The sequence below is a fragment of the Octopus bimaculoides genome, chromosome Z (genome assembly GCF_046866305.1).
Source record: "Octopus bimaculoides isolate indiv1 chromosome Z, ASM4686630v1, whole genome shotgun sequence".
Taxonomy (NCBI): Eukaryota; Metazoa; Mollusca; class Cephalopoda; order Octopoda; family Octopodidae; genus Octopus; species Octopus bimaculoides.
This window is the reverse complement of record NC_142944.1, coordinates 18,946,651-18,973,366: the sequence shown is the minus strand read 5'-3', so window position 1 is coordinate 18,973,366 and position 26,716 is coordinate 18,946,651. Positions and strand designations below refer to the sequence as shown.

The 26,716-nt window shown below is 37.8% G+C and overlaps 3 protein-coding genes across 7 annotated transcripts in view; 1 reads left to right on the top strand and 2 right to left on the bottom strand.

Moving 5' to 3' along the window:
- LOC106869946 (vesicle-associated membrane protein 7) overlaps positions 1 to 23,535 on the bottom strand; it is a 46,556-nt gene extending 23,021 nt beyond the window's left edge. The window contains exon 1 of one of the 3 annotated variants that reach the window (XM_014915886.3): positions 23,396 to 23,535. The gene's annotated coding sequence lies outside the window, so the exon portion shown is untranslated. Of the gene's footprint in view, positions 1 to 2,183; positions 3,154 to 23,122; positions 23,263 to 23,395 lie in introns of those variants that run through there. The other 2 variants (XM_014915887.3, XM_089365514.1) reach the window with 2 other exon arrangements.
- LOC149132152 (uncharacterized) lies at positions 6,408 to 23,535 on the bottom strand. 2 transcript variants are annotated; one of them, XM_014915885.3, is made up of 2 exons: positions 23,396 to 23,535; positions 6,408 to 7,347 (listed from the first exon to the last, which is right to left on the bottom strand). In XM_014915885.3, the coding sequence occupies exons 1-2, from the start codon at positions 23,398 to 23,400 to the stop codon at positions 6,669 to 6,671; spliced, it is 684 nt and encodes a 227-aa protein (XP_014771371.1). In that variant the 5' UTR covers positions 23,401 to 23,535; the 3' UTR covers positions 6,408 to 6,668. The 2 variants fall into 2 exon arrangements, with proteins under 2 accessions (XP_014771371.1, XP_014771374.1); XM_014915888.3 differs by lacking the exon at positions 23,396 to 23,535 and adding an exon at positions 23,123 to 23,262.
- Positions 23,536 to 23,725: 190 nt separating this feature from the next.
- LOC106869947 (glutaredoxin domain-containing cysteine-rich protein CG31559) overlaps positions 23,726 to 26,716 on the top strand; it is a 113,614-nt gene continuing 110,623 nt past the window's right edge. Inside the window, exon 1 of one of the 2 annotated variants that reach the window (XM_014915890.3) lies at positions 23,726 to 23,846. The gene's annotated coding sequence lies outside the window, so the exon portion shown is untranslated. Of the gene's footprint in view, positions 23,936 to 26,716 lie in introns of both variants that reach the window. The other variant, XM_089365513.1, reaches the window with a different exon arrangement.

The window sequence follows — 26,716 nt, the reverse complement described above, 5'->3', positions numbered from 1 at the left end:
ATCTGACCAGTTTGAAGATAATACAGGTAGATTATGTTGCCTGGATATGGCCAGTTACATAACAGAGGGTTACATAACAGAGATGACACTTATTGTATTGTATTTGGCTACACAATAGTGTATGATACAGTGAATAGGGATGGCTATAAGAAATAGGGAACAGATTTGAAAAGAAATGAGAAATGTTCCTGAGGTTTTCAAGGCAGTGCTCCAGCATGGCTGCAGTCAAATGACTGAAACAAATAAAAGAATAAGAGTCCAGACCAGTGGTTCCCAACCGATTTTTGGTCATGTCCCACTGAATCATTTCTAAAATCCTGATGCCTCCTTGTGATATTTAATTTTTGTTATTCAAATTTTGGTTGATGTTTACAATATTACCCAGAAGAAAAAAATAGTGCAACGGATGTAAAAAAAAATGTTTAGGAAATAAATATGAAAAAAATGCAAAGAAAGCAACAGGGAGGGGGACTTTGGAAAATTCACAAGATACTCTTACTCTTTTACTTGTTTCAGTCATTTGACCGTGGCCATGCTGGAGCACCACCTTTAGTCAAGCAAATCAACCCCAGGATTTATTCTTTTTGGAAGCCTAGTACTTATTCTATCGGTCTCTTTTGCTGAACCACTAAGTTACGGGGACGTAAACACACCACCATCGGTTGTCAAGCGATGTTGGGAGGGACAAACACATACACACAAATATATATATATATATATATATATATATATATATATATACGACGAGTTTCTTTCAGTTTCCATCTACCAAATCCACTCAGAAGGCTTTGGTCATCCCAAGGCTATAGTAGAAGACACTTGCCCAAGGTGCCACGCAGTGGGAATGAACCCGGAACCATGTGGTTGGTAAGCTAGCTACTTACCACACAGCTACGCGAGTTTTTCCCTCATAAGTTTCAGGAAAAACTTTTTTTTTTAAATGAAATTTTATACAAATACCTTTCAACCAGCATAGATTACGATTATAAAGAAATATGTGGGGAAATCTTTTCCAAGGTGTTGGGAGAGGACTTCAGAAAATTCACAAAATTCAAGATTTTCGCCCATAATTTGGTGACAGTTTATTGTGGATAGCAGGTATAAATCCAAATTTTAAATATTCCTCTGAATATTGATGAACTTTTTTTTACTTGCACTTCTCATTTTATGTATTTTTGAATCAGCATAACTACAGATTTCTGTGCCCCCGACTTTGAATGATCATAACTTTCACCAGAGTCCACTTCAATTCGTCTTAACTTTCAAGAAAATGGATATTTTGTAATGAAATTCTCTACAAATATACCTCAGATTATGTAGATTCCAAGGACATAGGAATTTGGGAGGAAAACAATTGGGAGCTATTTTTGAGAACTGTTTACCTGGGAATTGTTTTTGAGAACTGTTTACCTGGGAATTGTTTTTGAGAACTGTTTACCTGGGAATTGTTTTTGAGAACTGTTTACCTGGGAATTGTTTTTGAGAACTGTTTACCTGGGAATTTACTTAAAGTGAAAGAAAATTATATGCAACAGATGAGTTGTCTTAATAACATATTTCTGTGTACCAGACCTTTAGCTGTTATTTTTAGCATAACGCGTTTTCTGGTGAGGGCTTCATTTGCCTTCATTGCCTGTTTGTTGCTTCAGTAGAAATCTACGGATGCACAAATGCACAACATGGAGAAAATGAAACAAATATGTACTTGTTCAGAAACACCTACGAGTGGGGAACAGTTCTCAAAAATAGCCCCCAATTGTTTTCCTCCAAAATTCCTATGTCCTCAGAATCTACACAGTCCGAGGTGTATTTGTAGAGAATTTCATAAAAAAGTATATTTCCCGAAATTCCCCACCCCAACCCCTCCTAAAACACTTTCCCCAAAAAATTTTGTATATTCAGAATCTACATGATATAACACATATTCATGGACAAGATCATTAAAAAATATCCATTTTTCTGAAAGTTATGACCATCTAAAGTCGGCGGTGGGGAGGCAGAAATCTATAGTTATGCCTTTGAATCAAACACAAAGAGATTTCAGTTCAAGCAAATTTTTGCAACAGTTTCTTCAAAAAGATTCCAGTATAAACTTTTGGAAAATATGCTCAAAACAAAATACAAAAAATATTCCGTGAATCTTCTCAGTTGCAAAAGCCTTTGTGATGGAAGTTTTTTCTTACCTTTTTGCTGAATTCACAAACTGACTGGTGAGAATAAAATGACCTGTTAATTTTCATCTCTGTTTATATATATACATACGTGTGTGTGAGTATGTGTGCGTTACCAGTACCATAAATCTTTCTCTTTTCTCTCTCTCTCTCTATCTATCTGTCTCCCACTCTCTCCTCTCTTTCTCTTCCTTCACTGATGCTACCCCTTACTTCCACTCCGTTTCAACTCATTTCACACCATTCAATTCTTTCATCCCTCACTGTTGCCAGAAATAAAAGAGTCAAATACTCTTAGACATACCAGCATACATTAGTCTGTCTCCAGTTTATTTCTCCATAGGGAATTAAGATGGCATTGCTTTCAGTACTGACCAGTTCTATACTACATATACGCACACGTACACGCACACACACACACGTTTGTAATTACCTACATGTTTTCACATAACACTAAATCGAAGGAAATAATCTATTCCCTCTTTAGTGATATCAGATCTTATGAATAAGATGAAAATGACGTGCTGTCTCTAAAGTGCACAAAATTTGATAAAACTGTCAACAAAAGGGATGTAAAGAATTCTTTTTTAAATAACTCGTTCTCTTTGTCTATTGGTTTACTAAACATTGTGTGCAAAAGGTATAAAAATTCAGGATAACCCTACGCATGCCTCACCAAAATATCACCATGCCCCACTGGTGGGGTATGCACCCTATGTTGGGAATCACGAGTCCAGACAAAGAGAAAACTAACAAGTTTACTTGCCATAATCAAAGTGAAGAGCTCCAGCCTCTCATACCCTACATTACAATGTCATTCTAAAAATAAGCAATCATATCATTGAAATCGCAAAGATACAAGATAATGCTTGGTTAATTCAAAACAATGTGAACAAGAGTACTCGGAGAGTGCAAACCTCCACCAAGGCAACACCAACATCCTTTTAACAATTAGTCAGAGATAATTTTTAAAATGTGAATATCTGAAATAAATTTGACTGCTCTCACAGAAATACTAAAAATGAACCCAACTTCTCTCAAAAATTAAGTAAAAAAACCAGAAAAATAATCCAAAATCCTTGTCCAGTACTGGATCGCTCCCAAAATCTAATCAGTTTATGCCAGTCATGAGGCCAAACATCCCTGAAAGTTTCATCTGAATCCATCCAGCAGTTCTTGAGACATCTTGTCCATGGACAAACAAACAAACAAACAAACATGAGTGAAAACAATACCTCCGCTTTTGCTAAGGCAGAGGTAATAAATAAGCATTACATTTAGCAGAATAATCTGAATGCTAAAAGGTTAAGGAATTAGCTGTAGAGGTTACTGTATAAAGCAGTAAGAGGATACACAACACATACAAATGAAACAGAAAAAAGAATGAAAACAGATTTAGCAGTATGTCCTTGTGTATGTATCTAAAAAGAAAATTCTGCATCCACACAGAGCATTCAGTAAAATGGAATTTGCAGTCATGGCCGATGCCAGTGTTGTGTAACTGGCACTTGGCATGAACACTGGGCAATATGCTGTGCTTGAGAAGACCCATCAAGCCAAGTGAAATCATAGTCGTGGCCCCCTTTGAACTTTGAACCTCATGGAGGCAGTGACTGAGACCTTTGGCAATATATCATGCTTGAGGAGACCTGTCAAGCCAAGTGAGATTGTAGTTGTGGCTGATATCCAGTGTTTTGTAACTGGCACCTGCGCTGGTGGCATGTAAAAAGCACCTACTACACTCTTGGAGTGGTTGGTATTAGGAAGGGCATCCATCTGTAGAAACCATGCTAAATCAGATTGAAACCTTGTACAGCTCCCCATCTTGTCAGCTCTAGTCAAACTGTCCAACCCATGCCAACATGGACAATGGATGTCAAATGATGATGATGCTGATGATGATATATATATATATATATATATATATATATATATATATATATATACATACACAGTCCCACTGCGTGGCACCTTGGCCAAGTGTCTTCTACTATAACCTTGGGCCAACAAAAGACTTGAGTGGATTTGGTAGATGGAAACTGAAAGAAGCCTGTTGCCTATATACGTATGTATATATTTGTGTTTGCCCCCCCCCCCCTCCCATCGCTTGACAACCAGTGTTGGTGTGTTTATGTCCCTGAAACTTAGCGGTTTGGCAAAAGACAGTGACAGAACAAGTACCAGGCTCACAAAGAATAAGTTCAGGGGGCGATTTCTTCCACTGGCCACAGTCAAAATGACAATCAAGCAAAATAAAAGAATATATATATATATATATATAAAATTTGGATTTGGTTTGCAAGATTCTTCATGTGAGTTCTTGTGTTCGCAATGGTTAAATAATCTAAAGAATTACAAGTCATCGTTATCGTTTAATGTTTTACTTTTTCCATGTTCACAAGGGGTGGTGGGAATTTGTTGAGGTATATATTCTATAGGTGGATACCCTGCCCATCACCATCCCTCACTTGTTTCCAAATAAGGCAATATTTTCCTTTTGACCAGACAGGTTTCTATGGAAGATTGGAAAGAAAGGACACCATGATGGTAACATTCATTTACATATCACTTGATGTCAAAAGGGGCAATACACACACACACAGCCACACCTGTGCCTTCATTTTCATAACATTCTTCGACGGCCAGATAACTGAAGAGATGGCGGTGTGGGTTTCCACCCCGGAAACTGAAACTCAGAGTTTTATCATGGCTACCGAATAATTGTCACATATTATTTACAGATATATATATATATATAGGCACAGGTCATATGGTTCAGTCTCACTGTGTAGCACCTTAAGCAGTGCCGCCTTCTATTACCTCAGACCAACCAAAGTCTCGAGTGAATTTGGTAGATGGAAACTGAAAGAAGCCGGTTGTATGTATGTATGTATATATATATATATATATATATATATATATATATATATATAAATAATACAGAATGGGACAAGAACGCAAAACATCCAGACAGCTAGGTGATATAAGAAAGGGACAAAACATACAGATAAACGATACAAAGAAAACACGCACAAGTCATTCGGAGTTTTCTCTCTTCAGTCGAGATCCAGATTATCTTTGCAATATATATGTGTGTGTGTGTGTGTGTGTGTGTGTGTGTGTGTGTGCATGTGTGTGTGTGCATGTGTGTGTTTGTCCCCCACTACTGCTTGACAACTGGTGTTGGTGTGTTTACATCACTGTAACTTAGCAATTTGGCAAAAGAGGCTGATAGAATAAGTACCAGGCTTAACAAAAAATAAGTGCTGGGGCTGATTCTTTCAACTAAAAATTCTTCTAGACAGTGCTCCAGCATGGCTATATTCTAATGACTGAAACAAGTAAAAAAAATAAAAGATATAGAGATTTCTTTCAGTGTCCATCTAGCAAATCTATTGACCTAAAAACCATGTGATTGGGAAGCAAACTTCTTACTACACAACTGCATTTGCATATGGCTGTGTGGTAATAAAAATTATTTACAATGCTTCAGTTATGTTTTTAATACCACCCGTCTCAAAAAAGGGATACTTTTCAGGCATACTACATGAAATGTAATTTTGATTGCATGAAATTTAAATGAAATTAACAAATTTGAATTATTGATTGCTAGTATATATATATATATAAAACAATTGCATTTCCTAATTTCAGAAAAGTAAGTTATAAATTAAAATTTGTATTGTGAGATACAAATAAGATAATAATCTATTTTGAAATGCATAAATGCTGATAGAACAGCTGAGATAGGATAAAATACCCATACAAAGTAGAAGAATTTATCAGCAACCAGCCTCTCAACACCAGTACTTTTTTTTTTTTTCCTTTTTTAAAGTCTAGTACTTATTCTAACAGTCTCTTTTACTGAACCACTAGATTACAAGGACATAAACAAACCAACACCAATTGACAAGTGGTGGTGTGGGACAAACAGAGACAAAGACACACACATATACATGTATAGACACAGTGGTCTTCTTTCAGTTTCCATCTACCAAATGAATTTGCAAAGCCTTGTTCAACTTAGCGCTAAAGTAGAAAACATTTGCTCAAAGTGCCACTTAGAGGGACTGAACCCAGAACCATCTGGTTGGGAAGCAAGTTTCTTACCACACAGCCACATTTGTGACTATATTTTATTTTCATTGAATTTAAATCCCTCCTTACTTCTCAAGTTATCATTGAAAAAAAAAAAGATTAATATTTTCAAACAAAGAAAAACAAATTAAGAGTGGATTATTGTTTGTTCTTTTTTTATTTTGTCTGCTGACATCTTATGAACAGACAAAAAAATATATAAATTCATATGAATGAAATAGAGATGGTCATTTATGTAGAAACCACTTCATAAATTTAAATGTGCATGATGATTGTTACATAAACTTTAAATGAAAATAAGGAAATTTTGTAGATTTAACCACTGATTTACTACAATTTATTAAATTTTGGTTACAAACATTAAATGCAGAACTAATGATTACTTATTTTCCATCCCTGTTAAAAGTCTGTTAGCCAAAGCTTTGTCAATTCTTGATTATTAAGAGATAATGCATACTGATAAATATTACTGAAGATTTTGTCTTCTGATTCGTTAGCGTCAATAATTTTCCAAGTTTCATCTTTTAGCTTCATAAACTGTTCCAAAACTTTCTTTTGAAATTCAACTTGCTCATAGCGTTCATCACCTGCACCACTTCGACAATTTGCAATTTCAGGATGGAGATTCAAAAAGAACACACAGTCTGGTTTTAACAAACCACTGTCAGGTGCTTTGCACCATTTAACAGAAAGAGAACCTTTGGCAGCAGTGTAGGCAACCCCAGAAAAAGCATAACGGTCCAATATAACAGATGTGCCACAATGGAGAGCTCTTTCCAGTTCTGCCATACATTCCCATCGGTTAGCAGAAAATAACAGGTGAATGAATTGATCAGGATAATTTACTTCTTTCTTTAAATATTTATCAATCATAGATCCGGTAAGCGTTTCACGGTTGGGAAATTTCTGTAAGATAACTTTCTTCCCAATTTTCTCAAAAGCATTTTTTAGTTTTTGACTTTGAGTACTTTTTCCACATTTATCGATACCTTCAAAGACAATAAACTGACCACGGTGGATCGCACGAGACATGTTGGTGGAATTATATTTTCGGTGAACAACAGCGGAGGAGTAATTTCTAAAAAAAGAAACACATGACTGTGTCAAGTTTACAATATTTTCAGCATTTAACCCACTTATAAAATCAATGACAAATTATAATATGTGTACATACTTATATGTTTTAAGAGCTTGTGATTCATACTAAAAGCTTTTAATCACTGTTTTTTTTTCCATTATCAGTTTTGGGCAAAAAGGGTATCCAACTGATTTAACAAAATTACATTGCAGATATAGGGATAGATAAATGAAAAACAACAATGGACATTCATTGTCTAAAAAAAAGAAAAAAATTATTAATGCACCTACTATCTAATCTTTTATCTTTTACTCATGTCAGTCACTGGACTGTAGCCAAGCTGGAGCATTGCCCTGAAGGGTTTTATTCAAACAAATCACCCCACACCCACCCCAGTACTTATGTTTTTAAAACCCAGTATTTATTCTATTAGTCTTTTCTCCAAATCACTAAGTTATGAAGACATAAACAAACCGACACACTATCAAGCAGTGGTGGGGACAGACACAGACATAAAAGAAACACACATACACACATAGATGTACATTCATAAATATATACAACAGGCTTCTTTCACATTCAACCTACCAATCTACTCACAAGACTTTGATTGGTCCAGGGCTATAGTAGAAGATATTTGCCCCAGGTACCATGGAGTGGAATTGAACCTGAAAGCATGTGGTTGGGAAGCAAGCTTCTTTATTTCATTACATTTACCACAAAGGCATAATACAGATGGAAGCTTTGCGGGCTGGACACAGACACAACGATGATGATGGAATGAAAAAAGAGATGGTTGGTGGGGGAAGCAGCCAACGCCCACTGATTGTTACTTCCCGATAACATTGTTCTTTTTTAAAAACACAAATGAGGTGTTGAACCTCTTACAACAATTACAAATTGAGGCACTGAGCCTCTTACCAATCATAGAAAAAGTCCAGCAAAGTATATTCAACTTGAGGCGCTAAGCCTCTTACCAATCTCCAGGTTTGAATCGAGGCACTAAGGCCTCTTACTCTACCTCCCCGATTAAGTCTCTTGCCGCCTGCAGGCAAGCCTGCAATTGCAAGCCGGGGTCCCATAAGAGATAATTATATTCGTCCTTGGTAAAGGAATCCGTCACTCAGTAGAAATAATTTTCCTCCATGACCTCCGCAGTCACCTGTGGAGGTCAATCTGGCCTTTCAATGCAGGTCAGGACCACCTGTTCCTGACCTTCCAGATTCCTCACAAATTTCTCTACGGCACCTCCCTTGAGAAAGATCACAAATTCCTCATTTATATTGGGAGAGGCCACAGTTTCCTCTGTTGGTAGCACAATTCTCACCAACGAGGTTTCGGGGCATGCTGGCAGTCTACTGCTAACTGTAGGCATTGTCCCATTCTTTTTCTTCTTTTTTCTTGTCTTTGATATGGGAAGGGGTGGTTCCTCTGCTTTAACCAGAGAATCATCCCTCCTTCCCGCAGCTTTAGGGTCCTTCGGTGAGCAACCATTGTTGCCCACCTTCTTCCTTTTTTTCCCCCTTTTTTTCGGGGAGGTCTCTACCTCCTCAACGACCTCCATCTCTCCCTCCAGAGGAGGAGCAGGGGCTTTTCCACAACCAACTGTTCCAGGACCCTACTTTGGTCCTGGGGATAGTTCTTTTTAATGTGGGCCGGTTCCAGGCACAGGTGACACTTGGGGGGGGGATGCGTCCCTCAAGTATCACCAGGTACCTGTAACTGGCCATTTTCAAAAAATCTGGAAAAACCAGATTCTTGGCTGATTGGGTCCACAGGCTCAAAACAGCTTTTGACCCAACCCAATCAGCCACCAGCAAAATTTTAACATTAAGCAGCTTAGATCCGCTGCCATCCAAACCCTGGCAGATAGTGTCCTCTATCCACTCAGGTTCTATCCCGAGTAGCAACCCACAAACCCAAGCTCTTGTCAACTTCTTCCCACAATATGTGGGAAGAAACAAAATCTCTTTGCCCTCTAAGGGCTGGCTTGCAAATTTGTGAGCCTTCTCAGGGGTGTCAAATAGCAACCACACCATTCCATATTTGACATACACACACACCTCCCTGGAGATGAATTTAATAGTTGGCAAATACTCTGACAACTCATTTTCAATTTGAGTCATTTGAAAGAGGGCAATGGTGTCGAGAGACTTTGAGTAAGTCCTCTCTTCAAAGTCTTTCATCCACTGTTTGAGTGGGACAATCTCCCACTCTAATGTAGTATTGTTTATCTTTTTTGCCATGTTTTTTTTTTTGAAAAAAGTTCAGAGTTAAAAAAAAAAAAAATGCAGGAAGGAAGGAAGGAAGAAGACAAGAAACAGTTCAAAAACAAACAAACTATTCTGGCTGTCCTGGTACTCCTGGCCAACACGATAATCCACTTAGTAAGGGCACAAAAGTCACACAACAATTTCACCAAAAATTGGTAAAAAAAATAAGCACAATTACAGGAGGAGGGATATGCCCCAAAAACACACTTCTCACCGCTAAGTGAAACTTTAAATACAACTACAGGCAGACAATTTGCCAGGAACTCGGTGGAGATTTCTTGTTTGACAAAATAAATAAACACGAGCAACAAACCTCACTGAATCCCCAAAACACAAATGTCTTACTTTGTAGTTGTGCTTCACTTGTTCAATAATTCACGATGTTGGTGTCGTGACTCCTAGCAGTGCAAAGAAAACACTGACCAACGTATGCGCAGGAAGCAAGCTTATTACCACACAGCCATGCCTGCTGGATTATATTTAATTATTTCTATATATACCTCTATACATGTTATATAAATAACGCTGGGTAAGCTTTGAACAAGTGCATTCCAGCCATGGCCACAATTTTGGGGTTCAGAATATTCAGCTTCTACTTCCTTTTTAAGACAGCAGAATGTGATGACTGAGGAAAATTTGGCTGCTATCACTAGAAAGTCAAATAACTTCATAGAGATACATTCATTAGTGCTGCCTCCTAAGTTGCTACTATTTGGCTCCAAGTGAGACCTGATTGTGCAAACCTATGATCAAATGCATTCTATGCAGAGGCAACTATGTGTGCCCTGTAATTTTTTTTAAGATGGTGAACTGTGATTTAAGGATATTTATCTTTTAATCTTTTTTATTTGCTTCAGTCAGTGTTAGGATGGGCATCCAATGGTAAAATCCAGAAGCATGGCGCAGGCTCCCACCTGGCCAGCTCCTGTCAAACCATCAAACCCATTGCCAGCATGGAAGAAGGCTGTTAAACAATGATGATGATATATATTCACACACAAGATGGGCTTCTTTAAGTTTTGGTACAGCTGAAGCTATAGTAGAAGACACTTGCCCAAGGTGCTATGCAGTGGGATTGAACCCAGAACCATGTGGCTGGGAAGCAAGCTTCTTACCTACACAGCCATGCCTGCACCTGTTTGATTGCCCTCTCCCTTTCTGTATCAGTTCAACAATTATATAGAGATATATCATCATCATCGTTTAACGTGTTTTCAATGCTGGCATGGGTTGGATGGTTTGCCTGAGGTCTGGAGAGCCAGTGGCTGCACCAGGCTCCAATTTGATTTGGCAATGTCTCTACAGCTGGATGCCCTTCCTAATGCCAACCACTCCGAGAGTGTAGTGGGAATGGTTTACATGCCACTAAAACAGGAGCTAGTCAGGCAGTCCTGGCATTGATCACATTCAGACAATGCTTTTTATGTGCCACCAGCACAGGAGCCAGCCAGTCGGCCATGTTCGAATGGTGCTTTTTGCGTGCCACTGGCATGAGGGCCTGTCAGGCAGTCCTGGCATCAATCACATTTGGATAGTGATTTTTATGTGCCACCAGTATGGGAGCCAGTCAGTGGGTACTGGCATCGGCCACATACAGATGGTGCTTTTTATGTGCCACTGGAATGGGAGCCAGTCAGGGGACACTGGCCACAGCTACAATTTTGGTTTTACTTGACTCAAGCATATCATATTGCTTTCTTAAATGGGCTGGACATGCAACACTGGCATCAGCCATGACTGATCTCACTTTAGTTGCCAGGTCTTCTCAATCACAGCATATGCCAATGGTCTCAATCTCCTGTCATTGCCTCTGTGAAGCCCAATGTTCGAAGGTCCATGCTTCACCACCTCATCCCATGTCTTCCTGGGTCTACCTCTTCCACAGGTTCCTTCCACAGTTAGAGAATGGCACTTCCTCATCCATATGTAACACATGACCATACCAGCATAGTCATCTCTCTTGCACATTTGATGCTTCTTATGCCCAACTTTTCTCTCAGGCGCTTACACTTTGTCGTGTATGCTCACTGATATTACACATTCAGTGGATCATACTAGCTTCATTTCTTTCAAGCCTACACATGTCCTCAGCAATCAAAGCCCATATATATAGATATATATATATATATATATATATATATATATATATATATACACACACACACACACACCGTGAGTTGATGGTTGGTGATTATACAAAAACACTTGATTGATGTTTCTTTCTTTAGCCATTCCAAATTTATTGCCTCTTTGTTGCATTATGTCTGATGATATAAACACAATAACTTATAATAATTCTCTCCACACTGTATCTTCTAAGATGATAACATACTAAGGTGGTAGGGTATTTGCTAAAAGAGATTTGATGCATATGACACCACTACTTATATTGGTTTCAAATTTTGGCACAAGACTAGCAATTTGGGTGAGGTGTAAGTCGATTACATCGATCCCAGTGCACAACTGGTACTTATTTAACGAACCCCAAAAGGATGAAGGGCAAAGTCGACCTCAGTGGAATTTGAACTCAGAAAGTGACAGCAGATGGGATACTGCCAAGCATTTCACCCAGCATGCTAACGATTCTGCCAGTTCCCCACCTTAATAATAATAGTTTCAAATTTTGGCAGCAATTTCGGGGGAGGGGGTAAGTCGATTACATCAACCCCAGTAGTCAGCAGGTACTTATTTTATCAACCTCAAAAGGATGAAAGGTAAAGTCAACCCTTGGAAGAATTTGACTACAGAACATAAAGACAGACAAAATGCAGCTAAGCATTTTGCCTGATGCAACATTGATTCTGCCAGCTCACTTCTTCATATATTGCCTGCAAGGATGACTAAAAGCAACCTCTTGAGTTATTTCCTCAAACCATCATCAATTATTTTCCTCCCCAAAATTGAATAAAGTGTATTTTGATACTCAGTTATGTTTCCAGCTATCACAGTTCTTTACATTAGAGAGATATGCACTGCTATATCTAACTAGATGCCCTATAAATGAAAATGTCTCTATTACTCTACACCATTTTCATCCATTAACAAATCTCAGCACCACTTGATAGGCATGCATATAATAAATGCTTTATGAACAGAAATATAAATAAACTTCAATAGTGCTATGACAACCACGTTTCACTCTTTGCAGTGCTTGGAAAGACAGCAAGCTAAGTAAAAGTTTGGTTGCACTTGCATACAGGCTCATTCCCAGCAACCCTCCCCAGCTAAGCATCCCTCGTGGGCTCATAGATGCTGGTGCCAAGTAAAAAGCACCTGTACCGGTGTTGTATAAAAGCACCCAGTATACTCTGTAAAGTGGTTGGCATTAAGAAGGTCATCCAGTCATAGAAACCATGCTAAAGAACACCTGGAGCCTGAACAGCTTTTTAGCTGGTCAGCTCTTGTGAAACCATCCAACCCATGTCAGCAGGGAAAATGGGTGTCAAATGATGATGATGATGATGATCTGGAATTTCAGACACTATGTCTGTAAAGAAAAAATAAAATAAATACATAAAAGAATACCAGGTGTAGGCATGGTTGTGTGGTAAGAAGTTTGCTTTCCAACCGCATGATTCTGGGTTCTGTTCTATTGTATGACACCTTGGGCAAGTGTCATCTACTGTAGCTTCAGGTCACCAAATAAATGAGGTGGATTTGGTAGGCAGAAACTTGAAAAAAAAGCCAATGGTGTGTGTGCATGTGTCTATGTGTGAGTGTGTATCTTTGTTCTACACCACTGCTTGACAACTAGTGTTGGTTTGTTTACATCCCTGTAACAGTGGTTCAGCAAAACGAGACTGATACAATAAATACTAGACTTTAAAAGAAACAACACTTCGAAGCAATACCCCAGCATGGCCACAGTTCAATGACTGGACCAAGTAAAAGATGGAATAGAAAAGACTTACAACTTGTTGGTATCCTCAAATCGACAACAAAACTTCATTGTGGTCCTGTAACCTGCAAAACATAGTAGCCAAATATCCCTTGTGTCCCACCCAACAATCACAAAAATAAATGGAGAAACTGAATATGTCCTGAAGAATGTTTTCAATCATCATCATCATCATCATTTAATGTCCATTTTCCATGCTGGAACAGGTTGGATGGTTTACAGAACTATCTAAATGTGATTGGTCTAAGCCTAGACAACATCTCAAGGATACCTATCCCAAAGCTGCAATCTGTACTCCACCAAAATATTGGGTGTATGTTACCCAACCTAAAACACACTACTCACAAACACTTCAGCTCCTAATCATACGAGTCATGTCTCACATGATGAGGTATGGCATTTCCCCACACATACTACTTTGGAGATGTCAAGCTTCAGCATGTATTTTGTTTCATTATTTTTTTTGTATATCTTCTTGTGGCCAACCACTTCTAAAGTTTTAAATATGTATTAGCATTACATCTACACACACACACAAAGGGTACAAACTATCACACCTCTCCTCCTCTCCCTCCACCTAACTGGTCAATCTGGTTAAAGTTTCGATCTGCAACCTGGTACAGTTCCCCAGCACCTATCAAACCATCCAACCCATGCCAGCATAGAAAATGGATTTTAAATGATGATCTGTATCACACACACACACACACAATCTGGCACAGAACCGTTACCCCTAAACCCTCTCAAATAATAACTCATCCTCTATATAACTGAGAAAGCTTTTCCTTCTCGTTCCTTTCCAAGTTACTTGGCAATCTCACTAGTGCTGGTGGCATAAAGAAGAAAAAAAAAGCACAAACTACACTCTGTAAAGTGATTGGCATAAGGAAGAGCAATCAGTTATAGAAACTATGCCAAAGATGACAGAGCTTGTCATGGCCTTACAGCCAAATCTTGTCAAACCATATGCCAGCATGGAAAACAGATGTTAAACGATGATGATGCTGATGACACAGTTATATATTCATACATATGTATAAAAAAGAACATAACTCTAGCCCTCTCTCTCGTGTGTGTGTGTGTGTGTGTGCAATGGCCCAGTGGTTAGGGGGGAGTGGGCTTGCAGTCATAGGATGGCAGTTTCGATACCCAGACCAGGTGTTATGAGTGTTTATTAAGCGAAAATACCTAAAGCTCCGCATGGTTCCGGCAGGGGAGGTGGCGAACTCTGCTGTACTCTTCCGCCACAACTTTCTCTCACTCTTTCTTCTTGTTTCTGTTGTACCTGTATTTCAAAAGGCCAACCTTGTCACACTGTTTCACACTGAATCTCCCTGAGAACTACATTAAGGGTACACATGTCTGTGGAGTGCTCAACCACTTGAACGTTCATTTCATGAGCAGGCTGTTCCACTGATTGGATCAACTGGAACCCTCTTTGTTGTAACCGACAGAGTGCCACAATATATATATATATATATATATATATATACACACACAGGTGTGTCTGTGTACATATAACTTACATATATACTTTATATGTAGAAGACCTACCCACATTGGTGAAACTATATTCTTGAAGTATTCTCAAGAAGACCTGCTCAAATCAGTGAAAATAAATTTTGAAGCACAGTGTGTGTGTGTGTGTGTGTGTGTGTGTGTGTGTGTGTGTGTGTGTGTGTGTGTGTGTGTGCTTACGCACAACTGAATCCATTAGCAAAATTCTTCCTCAAGACACCCCTACCACCCATCATCTTTCTAACTGAAGTTTTTCCTTGTGCCAAACCATTTCATGTGATGTCCACTCCACCCACATTTTACATTGATCACTCCACTTAGCAGCCAAAATTAGCACTCCTACATTGCTGTCACCTTATATCTCTCAATCTCCTCATGCACAATGCTCCACATTGTAACAACCTACCCAACCACACTGTCATCTCTCTCTCACTCTCTCTCTTACGCATCCTTTCCTTATGTAATATATAAATATTATGATTCTGCTGTTCTTCATCCTCATGCACCATCAGTCTCCTCACCATCCTTTATCAACCATTTACTATGGTCATCACACCCCCAACACCTTCATCCATTATATCCACATACCTTTCACCCATTAACCATCTCTCATTCTCCAAAACTCTCTTGTAAAATCTATCCACTCACAATCCTGGCTATTCTAAACCTCTTTTCTGTACCCCTCATAAACTTGAGGGTCCACCCAGACACCACATCACTAAAATAAGATCTGTTAATCTGACATGATGAATCCTGTCAAACTGCCCTGCCAATGCCAGTATGGAAAGCAGATACATCTAAAAGTATAAACAGGCAAACAAATGGCATCAGGTTAGATTATAACATTTATAAACTTAAACATGAGGGTACAGTTATTATAAAAGCATAGATCACTCTCCGATGATGGACTAGATCTCTGTATGGATAACTACAGTCTGTTTGCAGGGAAATGCAAACATTTGCACGTCTGTTCCTGAAACAGCTGTAACAGGATATCTGCACAGCTTACTTCCTGTTTCCTTATGACCTATATTCTTCAAACTACTCAACCATCATGTTTAAATATAATATCATAATCAAACCTGATAACAGTTGTTTTGCTTATTTATACTTTTATTCTGTTGCACACATATCAGCTTAATTGATAAACTGCCCATAGCCAATTGTCATTAATATTAACAATCCTTGCTTTTAGTGGCAGTTTAAGTTGGAGTTTTAAGCAGCACATCAACCTGAACACTAATTGTATGTACTGATTACCTTATGTCAGACATTATATACATATATATATATATATATATATATATATATATATATATATATATATATATATATATATATATATATATATACATATATATATAAATGAGTAACAAAGATGTACAGGTGTCAATTCATTATGGCCATTTCAAGTGAGTCCCTTAATTGATTAATGAAAACATTGCATCATTGCAAAGAAACTGTTTTCATCAGAAGACTGCATAGATTTCAAACACAAAAGACCAACCAACTGCTTTAACATATTTGCATCACCAACTGGAGCTCAAATATTTACATTGATTCTTCTGCTATTTTTTGTCAAAAAAATAGCAAGAGAATGTAAATATTTCTTTGGCAAAGAAATAGCAGAAGAATCAATGTAAATATTTGAGCTCCAGTTGGTGATACAAATATATTAAAGCAGTTGGTTGGTCCTTTGTGTTTGAAATCTATGCAGTCATCTGACAAAAACGGTTTCTTTGCAATGATGTAATGTTTCCATTAATCAATTAAAGGAATTGCTTGAAACGGCCGTAATGAATTGACATCTGCACATCTGTTACTCATTTATATTTTATTCATCTACCCAGGAATCTGCACTTCGGAAATATTAGAGACAGTATTTTGATATAAAATACATGTCTGAACAACCAAGAGTGACTCTCTTCACTAAGTTGCATCATGTTATCTGCATATACTGCAAGAATATCAAATGCAAAAACTTCTGCACAGTTTGACATTCATCCGATATTGTTTAGGTGTACAAATTAGATCAACCTAACAAGGTGTCTCAATTTAAGTACCTAATTCAACTGAATCTTATAGGTGAGCAGAGTTACCAGTTGGAATAACCATCTAAGGGATAAGAATACCTGTTCCTACTACCGGTATCATTTTCCTAATATCCCTGGGAGAAAAGTGTGTGTTACCAATTTTGACTCTCCACAAACTCCCAAATTTTATTCAATTTGCTTTGCGGAAGCAACTATTTTATCGAAAGCATATATTGTTGTTAAATGCTCAAAATACAGGGTCGTTCTTTACATTGTTTGTTTTGTTTTCAATTTGTGTCTTTCGTTGTTCAAAAGAATAGTTCATGTTCCATGTACACGTGCTTCGTATTTTTTTATTGTACACGTTTCGTGACATCCTGTGCCCACATATGCACATATATATATATATATATATATATATATATATATATATATACATACATACATACACACGTATAGATGTAAGTATGTACATATAAGTATGGATACATGCATATATATATATATATATAGTATTTATATTATCATATGATTGAATGCCACGCATCCTCTTCCAAGTAAGTTATATATATATATATATATATATATATATATATACATCATTTATCTAATTATTTTAGCAATTTGACTTTTGTGTTGCTGGGGTACCGCCTTGAAATTTTAGTCAAATGTACTGACCCCAGTACTCATTTTTATATTTTTTAAAGTCTGGAACTTACTCTATCGGACTCTTTTGCTGAACCACCAAGTCACTGGGGTGTAAACACCAGTACCAGTTGTCAGGCAGTGGTGGAGGACAACTACAGACACAAACACACACATATATATTCGATAGGCTTCTTTCAGTTTCCATCTACCAAATCCACTCACAAGGCTTTGGTCAGTCCAAGGCTATAGTAGAAGACACTTGCCCAAGGTGCCATGCAGTGGGAGTGACCTGGAATCATATGGTTGGGAAGCAAGCTTCTAAACACACACACAAAAATGTGTGTGTGTGTGTGTCTCTCTCTCTCTCTCTTTCTCACTACCAGAACTAGAAGTTTCAGGTGTGGAAGCAAGGTCTAGAATCGAAGGGCCTTAGACTTAACCTAGCAAAAACCAAAGTCTTATTAACTAGGAAGACAGACAAATCACAAATCTCTTCAGGTAGATGGCCCTGCTAAACCTGCAGAAAGGTGCATAGGTAGAAACTCTATAAGATGTACCCAGTGTAAGCTATGGATACATAAGAGGTGCAGCAATATCAAAGGAAGGTTAATTGGAAAGATAGTTGTGTGGAAGATCCACAGGTGCATCACATGCCAGGGGGAAAAACTAGAAGTAGTTGATAGCTTCCATTACATAGGTGACCAAGTCAGTAGTGGGTGGGTGGATGCTCTGAGAGTAGCTGCTAGAATGAGAATAGGCTGGGCAAAATTCAGAAAACTGCTACCTCTGCTGGTAACAAAGGGCCTCTCACTCAGAGTGAAAGGTAGACTGTATGATGTCTGTGAGCAAACAGTCATACTACATGGCTGTGGCTCCTGAGGACATGTGTAGGCTTGAATGAAATGAAGCTAGTATGCTCCGCTGGATGTGTAATGTCAGTGTGTATACATGACAGAGTGTAAGCGCCCTGAGAAAAATTGGACATAAGAAGCATCAGATGTGGTGTGCAAGAGAAACATCTGTGCTGGTATGATCATCTGATGCATATGGATGAGGACAGCAGTGTGAAGAAGTGTCACACCCTAACAGTGAAGGGAACCTATGGAAGACGTAGACCCAGGAAGACATGGGATGAAGTGGTGAAGCACAACCTTTAAACACTGGGCCCCACAGAGGCAATGACAAGCAACCAAGACCTTTGGATATATGCCGTGTTTGAGAAGATCCAACAAGCGAGAATATAGTCATATCCAATGCTAGTGTCACATAACTTGCCCGTTTGAAAGCACCCTTCAATTGTTGGGCGATATGGCATGCTTGCTAAGACCTGTTGAACCAAGTGAAATCATAATCATGACTGATGCCAGTGCCACCGATTGGCACCCATGCCAGTGGCATGTAAAAAATACAATTCAAGTGTGGCCAATGCCAGTGCCACCTGACTGGCACCTATACTGGTGGCACGTAAAAAACACTGTTCAAGCATGTCTGATGCCAGTACCCACTGACTGGAACCCATGCTAGTGGCAAATAAAAATCACCATTCGAGAGTGACCAATGCCAGTGCTACCTGACTGGTTCCCATGCTTGTGGCACGTAAAAAGCACCCACTACACTCTTGGAGTGGTTAGCATTAGGAAGGGCATCCAGCTGTAGAAACTCTGCCAGATCAAATTGGAGCCTTGTGTAGCCTCCTGGCTTGCAGTCCTCAGTCAAACCGTCCAACCCATGCCAGCATGGAAAGTAGACATTAAATGACAATGATATATATACACTGTATAGTTATGGCAACAGATATATGGAACTTGTGAAGTACAGGGTTCAATTCTCTGTAGAGGCTTGCTGGTCACTTTTAAGTCTGATAGGTTTCTGGTTGAGTCTGTGTCAGTGGAGACCTCCAGCATTCTCAATCCCTGGACCATATTCCTGGTCACCACTATCAAACTGGAGATGGCTATCTGCATGTGCAGGCCTCATGAGTCAGAGTGGTTGTTCCAGTGCATCTTCCACATCATTATCCAAGGCAACATCAAATCAAATTCGATGCCTGGCACCCGTGCCAGTGGAGTGCTAAGAGCACCATCCAAGCGTGATCGCTGCCAGAACAGCTGACTGGCTTCTGTGCCAGTGACACGCAGAAAGCACCATTTGAACGTGATCATTACCAGCATTGCCTTACTGGCACTTGTGCTGGTGGCACGTGAAAAAACATTTGGGTGAGGATGTTGCCAGTGCCGCTGGACTGGCCCCTGTGCAGGTGGCACATAAAAAACACCACTTGAGCGTGGCCGTTGCCAGTACCGCCTGACTGGCTCTCATGCCAGTGGCATGTAAAAGCACCCACTACATTCTCAGACTGGTTAGTGTTAGGAAGGGCATCCAGCTGTAGAAACTCTGCCGGATCAGATTGGAGTCTGGTGTAGCCATTTAGTTCACCAGTCCTCAGTCAAATCATCAACCCATGCCAGCATGGAAAGCGCACGTTAAACGATGATGACGATTTGCTGGAACCATGTGAAGTACAGAAAATTAGACGTTCCACTCCTTAATGTAAAGTTACTCCATATAAATTGCTCAGTGTGTGTATGTTTTACTTGTTTCAGTCATTTGACTGAGGTCATGCTGGGGCACCACCTTGAACTTTTAGTTTAATGATTCAACTTCAGTATTTATTTTTTTAAAGCCTGGTACTTAATCGGTCACTTTTGCTGAACTGCTAAGTTATGGGGACACAAGCAAACCAATATTAGTTGTCAAGAAACAGGGGGTGGGGCAAACACAGACATAAAGACACACATACACAGAGCTATATACACACACACACACACACACATATATATATGAGGGGCTTCTGTCACTTTCCATCTGCCAAACCCACTTGCAAGGCTTTGGTTGGCTCGAGACTATAGTAAAAGACACTTGCCCAAGGTGCTATGCTGTGGGACTAAACCCAGAACCATGTGGTTGGGAAGCAAACTTAGAAGCACACAAAAAGTAATTTGTATTTTTAAGCATTACATAACATATGTGCATATTTTATGAAACTTAAACATGCCAGTTAGTTTTTTTTTAGTTTCTTGTAACTCTGTGACAGAAATCTGCCTGCATGCCTACATGTATCATTTGTTTTTAATGGTGGAACTCAAAATAGATAAAACTATAAATAATGGCAGGTTGAAAAAAAAAAACCCCTTGGATAGGGAAAAAGTCAAGAGTCACTTATGGAACTTGAACCTACACCTTCTATGAACATGAGACAGACATGGTACAAATTATACCAAAACAACACTTCGAATTTTTCTCATTTTTTCTATCCATGTCTTAAAATTTTTTTTTTTTTAAAGCCCAATATTCTACGTTTTCTTCTTCGACTGCCAATGTTAAAAGCGATTCATTTCAATCTCTAGAAGGTTTTTTTTTTTTCTTTTTTAATAATTATGTAAACAGGATGACATTTTCCCATATAAGAACGAAACTTCTAAAATGATAGAAAAAATTTGAAGTGTTACATTGGAATAATGGTAGCAGATCTGTGAAGTTCACAGATGTGGGTCCAAATTGCAGTCAGCATTTAACTTCTTCCAACACCCGCCGCCAAGGAGTTTTTTTAACCCAATATTCTGCATGATATTATGTATAGCTTTTTCTACTTTGATTTCCCACTGTTAAAAACTATTTCATATCTCAAAGTTTCCAAAATCTTATGATCTATGAGTGTGTATATTCCACAAACTATGTATATGTCTTTTTTCATGACTAAACAATAACCCACTACATATAATAAAGTATAATAATTAAGCTCTTTCTTCCTTTTCCTAATACAGAAGTCAACTGTGATTTCGAAATTTTGTGGCTAAAAGTTTGACAACCTTCCACGGCGAAACCAAACACAGTCGAACTTTTGGTATTTTTATGTACACACACACGCACACACATTCACGTGTTTGGTTTTCAGTTGATGAGATTCTTCTGCGTTGTTTAACTTCTGTTTCGTATTTATCTGCTTTATGTTGTTCTACGTATCGCAAAAACTTAGCGAGCACTTTGTAGAATATCAGTCGGAATTGGTTTCATTCAACGTTTGCGTCCAATATCAAATAATTCTGGGTTACTGCACGGCACCCTGGACTGGGCAACCAAAGCATTGTGACAGGATTTTGGTTGACGACAACTGAAAGGACCAGTCGTATATAAATATATAGGCAGTCTTTTGGTATGTACGATTAACGAATACCGAAAGATTTGATAAATATATATATCAAAACAAAAAATTTCGTGGACAGTTTCATATCCACGAAAGCTACAGCCTTGTTCACAGCTCATGGGACTTTTTTTCTGATATATGTTATAGTGACAATATATATGTGTGTGTGTGTGTGTGGTTTTGATCCACTACTGTTGCTTGACAACCAGGGTTGGTTTGTTTACGTCCCCGTAAATTAGCAGTTCATCTAAAGAAACCAATACAATAAGTACCAAGATTAAAAATAAAGTCTCGTTCAACTATAAATCTTTCAGAGCGGTGCCCCCCACCCAGCACGGCCGCAGTTCAATAATAGAAACAAAAAGATAAAAGATATGTGTGTGTGTGTGTCACTTCTTTTAGATTTGTATGGGTCTTAACATTTGTGTATGCTTGTCTAACACTTGTAAACAAAAACGGAATGATTCTACTTTTTTTTTTCTTTTTAAACTGCGTAAAATGTTAAGACATCCGCAACCACACACACACACTTCGCAGAGAGACAATGAACTTCCAAAAAGTTTTTTTTATTTTTTCCGCCTAGTTTTCATATCAACAATACTTTTTTTCCCCCCAACATAAAAGGTTATCTTAAAATTAGAATTGGATTTGTATAAGTTTTGAAAACATAATTTTTTTTTTTAAATGATAAAAAGTTAGTGGTCATGAAACTAAGATTAAAATGTCAAATTTAATTATGTCTGTCGGAAAGTGTTTATACAGGACTGTGCAGGTGATAGACCCAAGTTACTAATTACCACACTTCTATAACCTAACTATTCTCTGCAGGTAGATTATTCTATAAATTTAGATCTTAAGAAATTGCAAATTCAAGTAAGTAAATGTATAGGATATTACCTCTGTTTAAATAATTAAGCTGTGGGGAAAAAAAATCGGTAAATCTCCACCCCCAAATCACATCATTGCTCAGTTCGTTTTAGCGAACTATATAGCTTTAACAGATTAAAGCTATATAGGAACAACACAAAAATTAATGTCGACAACCAATAAATAATGTTTTGATTTAAAATAAAACGACTAATCAGAAATGTGTACAGTTTTCAAGGCTTTAAAAGAAAAATTGATTTTATAAAATACTCGTCAACACATGATTTGGAAGGAAATACGATATGAAAAGATGTAATATAAATACAACACGTACACTTGAATAAATGTCTTGAAGCGTGTATAATATAAGTCCCACGGTGAAAGAAATTAAGCGTGTGCATCAAATAATCAACATTATAAACACGTCAATACATATGTTTTTAAGCAAATCAACACCAGCACTAGATATATACGCGCCTAATCATAAATATATATATATACATACACAGGTATATAAATTCATACACATATATACGTATGTGGGTGTATAATTTTGGACGTAAAAATGGTTAAAGATGTAAACATTAACCGCAGAAATAAATATTACCTCATTCAGGATGCACCCATCTATGCTGTTTCCTCACTATTTATATTTGTTTACTTACACATACATACATATACACACACTTTCTCTCTCTCTCTCTCTGTATATATATATAATTATATGTGTGCGTATGCGTATATTAATTTAAATGTGTGTGTATGCGTATATTAATTTAAATGCGTGTGTATGTATGTATATCTATCTATATTTATATATGTATATATCTATGAATGTGTCAGTAAAGTATCATGTGATGAGAAAGTTATCTCCCTTTTTTTAAGTCGCTGACACGTTCCATATCCGCTTATGGCGCTGCAATCTCACTCGATTATCTCCGTCATAACCCGTCCCTCCTCGCCACAGCCACGCACTATAAATACCGACACCAATCGCGCTAGTTGTAATTTGTCTTCGTCTTGACGGACTTTGTCGAAGCGTCGCTTATAATTATCGGGTAACGTTCAAATTACGTTGTTGTTTTAATCTTCTCATTATTCCTCTATCACTGGTGTCAAGGAATAATTAACAGCAATAATGCAAATGGTATACAAAATTCACCTTGCGAGTAATTAACAACAACTATATTCTTATGTATGCAATAAAGTTTCTATTCGCACTATTATAAAAAGAAAAATAGCATTAAGAAATTTCTAATTTGGTTATGGTTTTCATTTTATCTTTGGGTAGCGGTCTTAGTTATTTTATTATTCATTTTCATACATGTTTCTTCATATTATTATTATTATTTTTATTCTTGCGAAGCTTCTTTTATTTAGCACACATACAAAATTATTTTTTTTGTTTTGTTTTTCTGTAGCACTTCAATCACTAACCACTTGCCGTCCACTTGTCCACTTTAATCAAGCACTTTGCTGAACACGCCACGCATAAATAGTTGATGATTGTACAATCAAAGATTATAATCTTTAATGTGTAATATATATAATGATCTAAGTACTTTTGCCCATTGTTTTAGAGGCAATATATTGCTATAAACCCATTTTTGTTACTTGCGTTTCTTTTTGTTTTCTTCTGTTTATATATTTTGTTCATATATTTGTCCCAGTGCATTTTGTATAATTTGTCAATTACTTATTGTCCGTGAATTGATTTGCGATATATATCGTGTAATATATCATGCTCTCCCCCCCCTCTCTCTCTCTCTATCTATCTATTTATCTACAGAATGTATAAGGTGTTTTCGACAGCTGATGTAAAGTAATAGGTATGTACTGTGAGTGCTCAGTTGGGTTTACCACTTATACTCCGGCTTGAACTGCAAATGAAAGTGTGATGTTGAGACTTCTAGCCGCCTTTGAACGGCAGTCTCAACATCACACTTTCATAAGTGGGTGTAGATACCGTTAATCGCTCAAGGAACCAATCTGAGACAAATGACAAAATCAGCTCGTTGATAACAGCTTGGATCCAGTTCCTGGTTGAAGCTAATTCAATTTTATTTATATTCTGCGAACTTCCTTGAAAAATTATCAGTTGCATACTTGTCTAAATTACAAAACAATTTTATTGGCCGAGGCACAAGCATGGCAGTGTGATAAGAAGTTGGCTTTCCAACTACATGATTCTGAGTTCAATCCCAATGTATCACCTTGAGCAAGTATTTTCTACTAATGCCCTGGGGCCAACCAAAGCTTTGTGAGTGGACTTGGTCGACGGAAACTGAGAAGCTCGCCTTGTGTGTGTGTGTGTTTCTCCCCCACCACCGCTTGACAACTGGTGGTTTTGTTTACGTCCCCGTACTTAGTGATCGAGCAAAAAAAAACGAAGTACCAAACCTTAAAAATACTGAGGTCGATTCGTTCGACTAAAACCTGTTAAGGAGGTGTCTCAGCATGGCCGCAATCATTGACTGAGATCAGTAACAGATAAAAAATTCCCCTAATGGTTCCGATTTTAATTCTGCATTTACACACACACACAATTCCATTCGCCTGTTGGATGTCTCATCAGCTATATATGTATGCAACGCTGAGTTAGCGGTGTTTTGAAGAGAATCTTGCTGTTATTTCTAGCATGGCGCACGACGGCGTTATTTGGTCAGCCCGGATAGTGAGCACCTTCTGCTCTCTACTCGCTTCAAATCTGTCAGCTCCCCTTTGAATGATGTAGAGTTATCCTCGGTCTTACTCCAAGCATTTACAGGTGTTTTAGTTCTTGTGCTGCCTTTTTGTCAACATTTAAAAGTGTTTGGTACTCTGTTGTACATGCATTTAAAGGTTGAATGAATCTTAACATGGGACTGTGACACACCCCTTTTTAAAGAAGTAACATACCTTTAAGTACATTATCTAATGCGTCTTTATTTAATGGTAGGGTGTGTTTTGAGGAGAATTTGGCTACTGTTTCTAATAGACGTGAACCGGCTAACTTTTTCGTTCGCTTCTCTAAATCATCCCTGATAGAGTTATAATCAAAAGCATTCTATCCATGGTCTTCCCATTTTCTCCCCTATCATCGTGTACCTTAGATTGCATTATTCAATGAGCATCTGTTTTAAGATAAGGTATAAATTGATGGTATTTAAGCTGCTTTTTGTACCAAAGTACGTCATATGACTGCATAGAAGCTTCTTGTTGGCTTTATTACCCTTTGTTATAACACCAAGACACCTCTGAACTGAGCAGACTAATGATCATAAGTTTTCCAATCTTGTATAAAGTATTACTTTAGAGGCGTTAAGGATTACATTAATGCCCTTCCATTTTTTAGTCTTTTTTTTTTTTTTTTTTAAGATTGTGGAATATTTATTATTTCAGGGAAACGAAGTGTCGTGTGTGGACTGTCATCTGCATTACGTTAGAATGAAGATTGTTAATGTTTTTAAAACAATAATTCTGAGGTTTTGGTGTGTTTTCTTTTCTCAATTCTGTAAACTTTCGAATCCATTAAGATGCATAAATGAATGCGAACATAAATTTGATTGAATATCCATTTCAAATATAAAATAACTGTTAGCAGAGAAAGAACGTGCTTTATATTACGTGCATAGACATGCGTACACAGTAAGGGAGACGTTTAAACCCAGATACACTCTGATCAAGGAGACTTATGATCAAAGGAGTTCTAACGACCACCGTCCTGTTTTTGTTGACGTTTATCTCAGACATCTACATTGTCCAATGTGTCCTTTTTTTAAAAGGTGGTGAGGGTAAGGTTTGAGAGATTTACTTGCTATTTTTAGCAGGGGGTACTAAGAGGCCTTAATTGGTTCGGTGAAGGTATTATTAATGAATAATAATGAGCTTAATGTATAGTGCTTAGTTGCATTACTTTTCGGAAAGGGTGAACAAGAAACAGCAAATC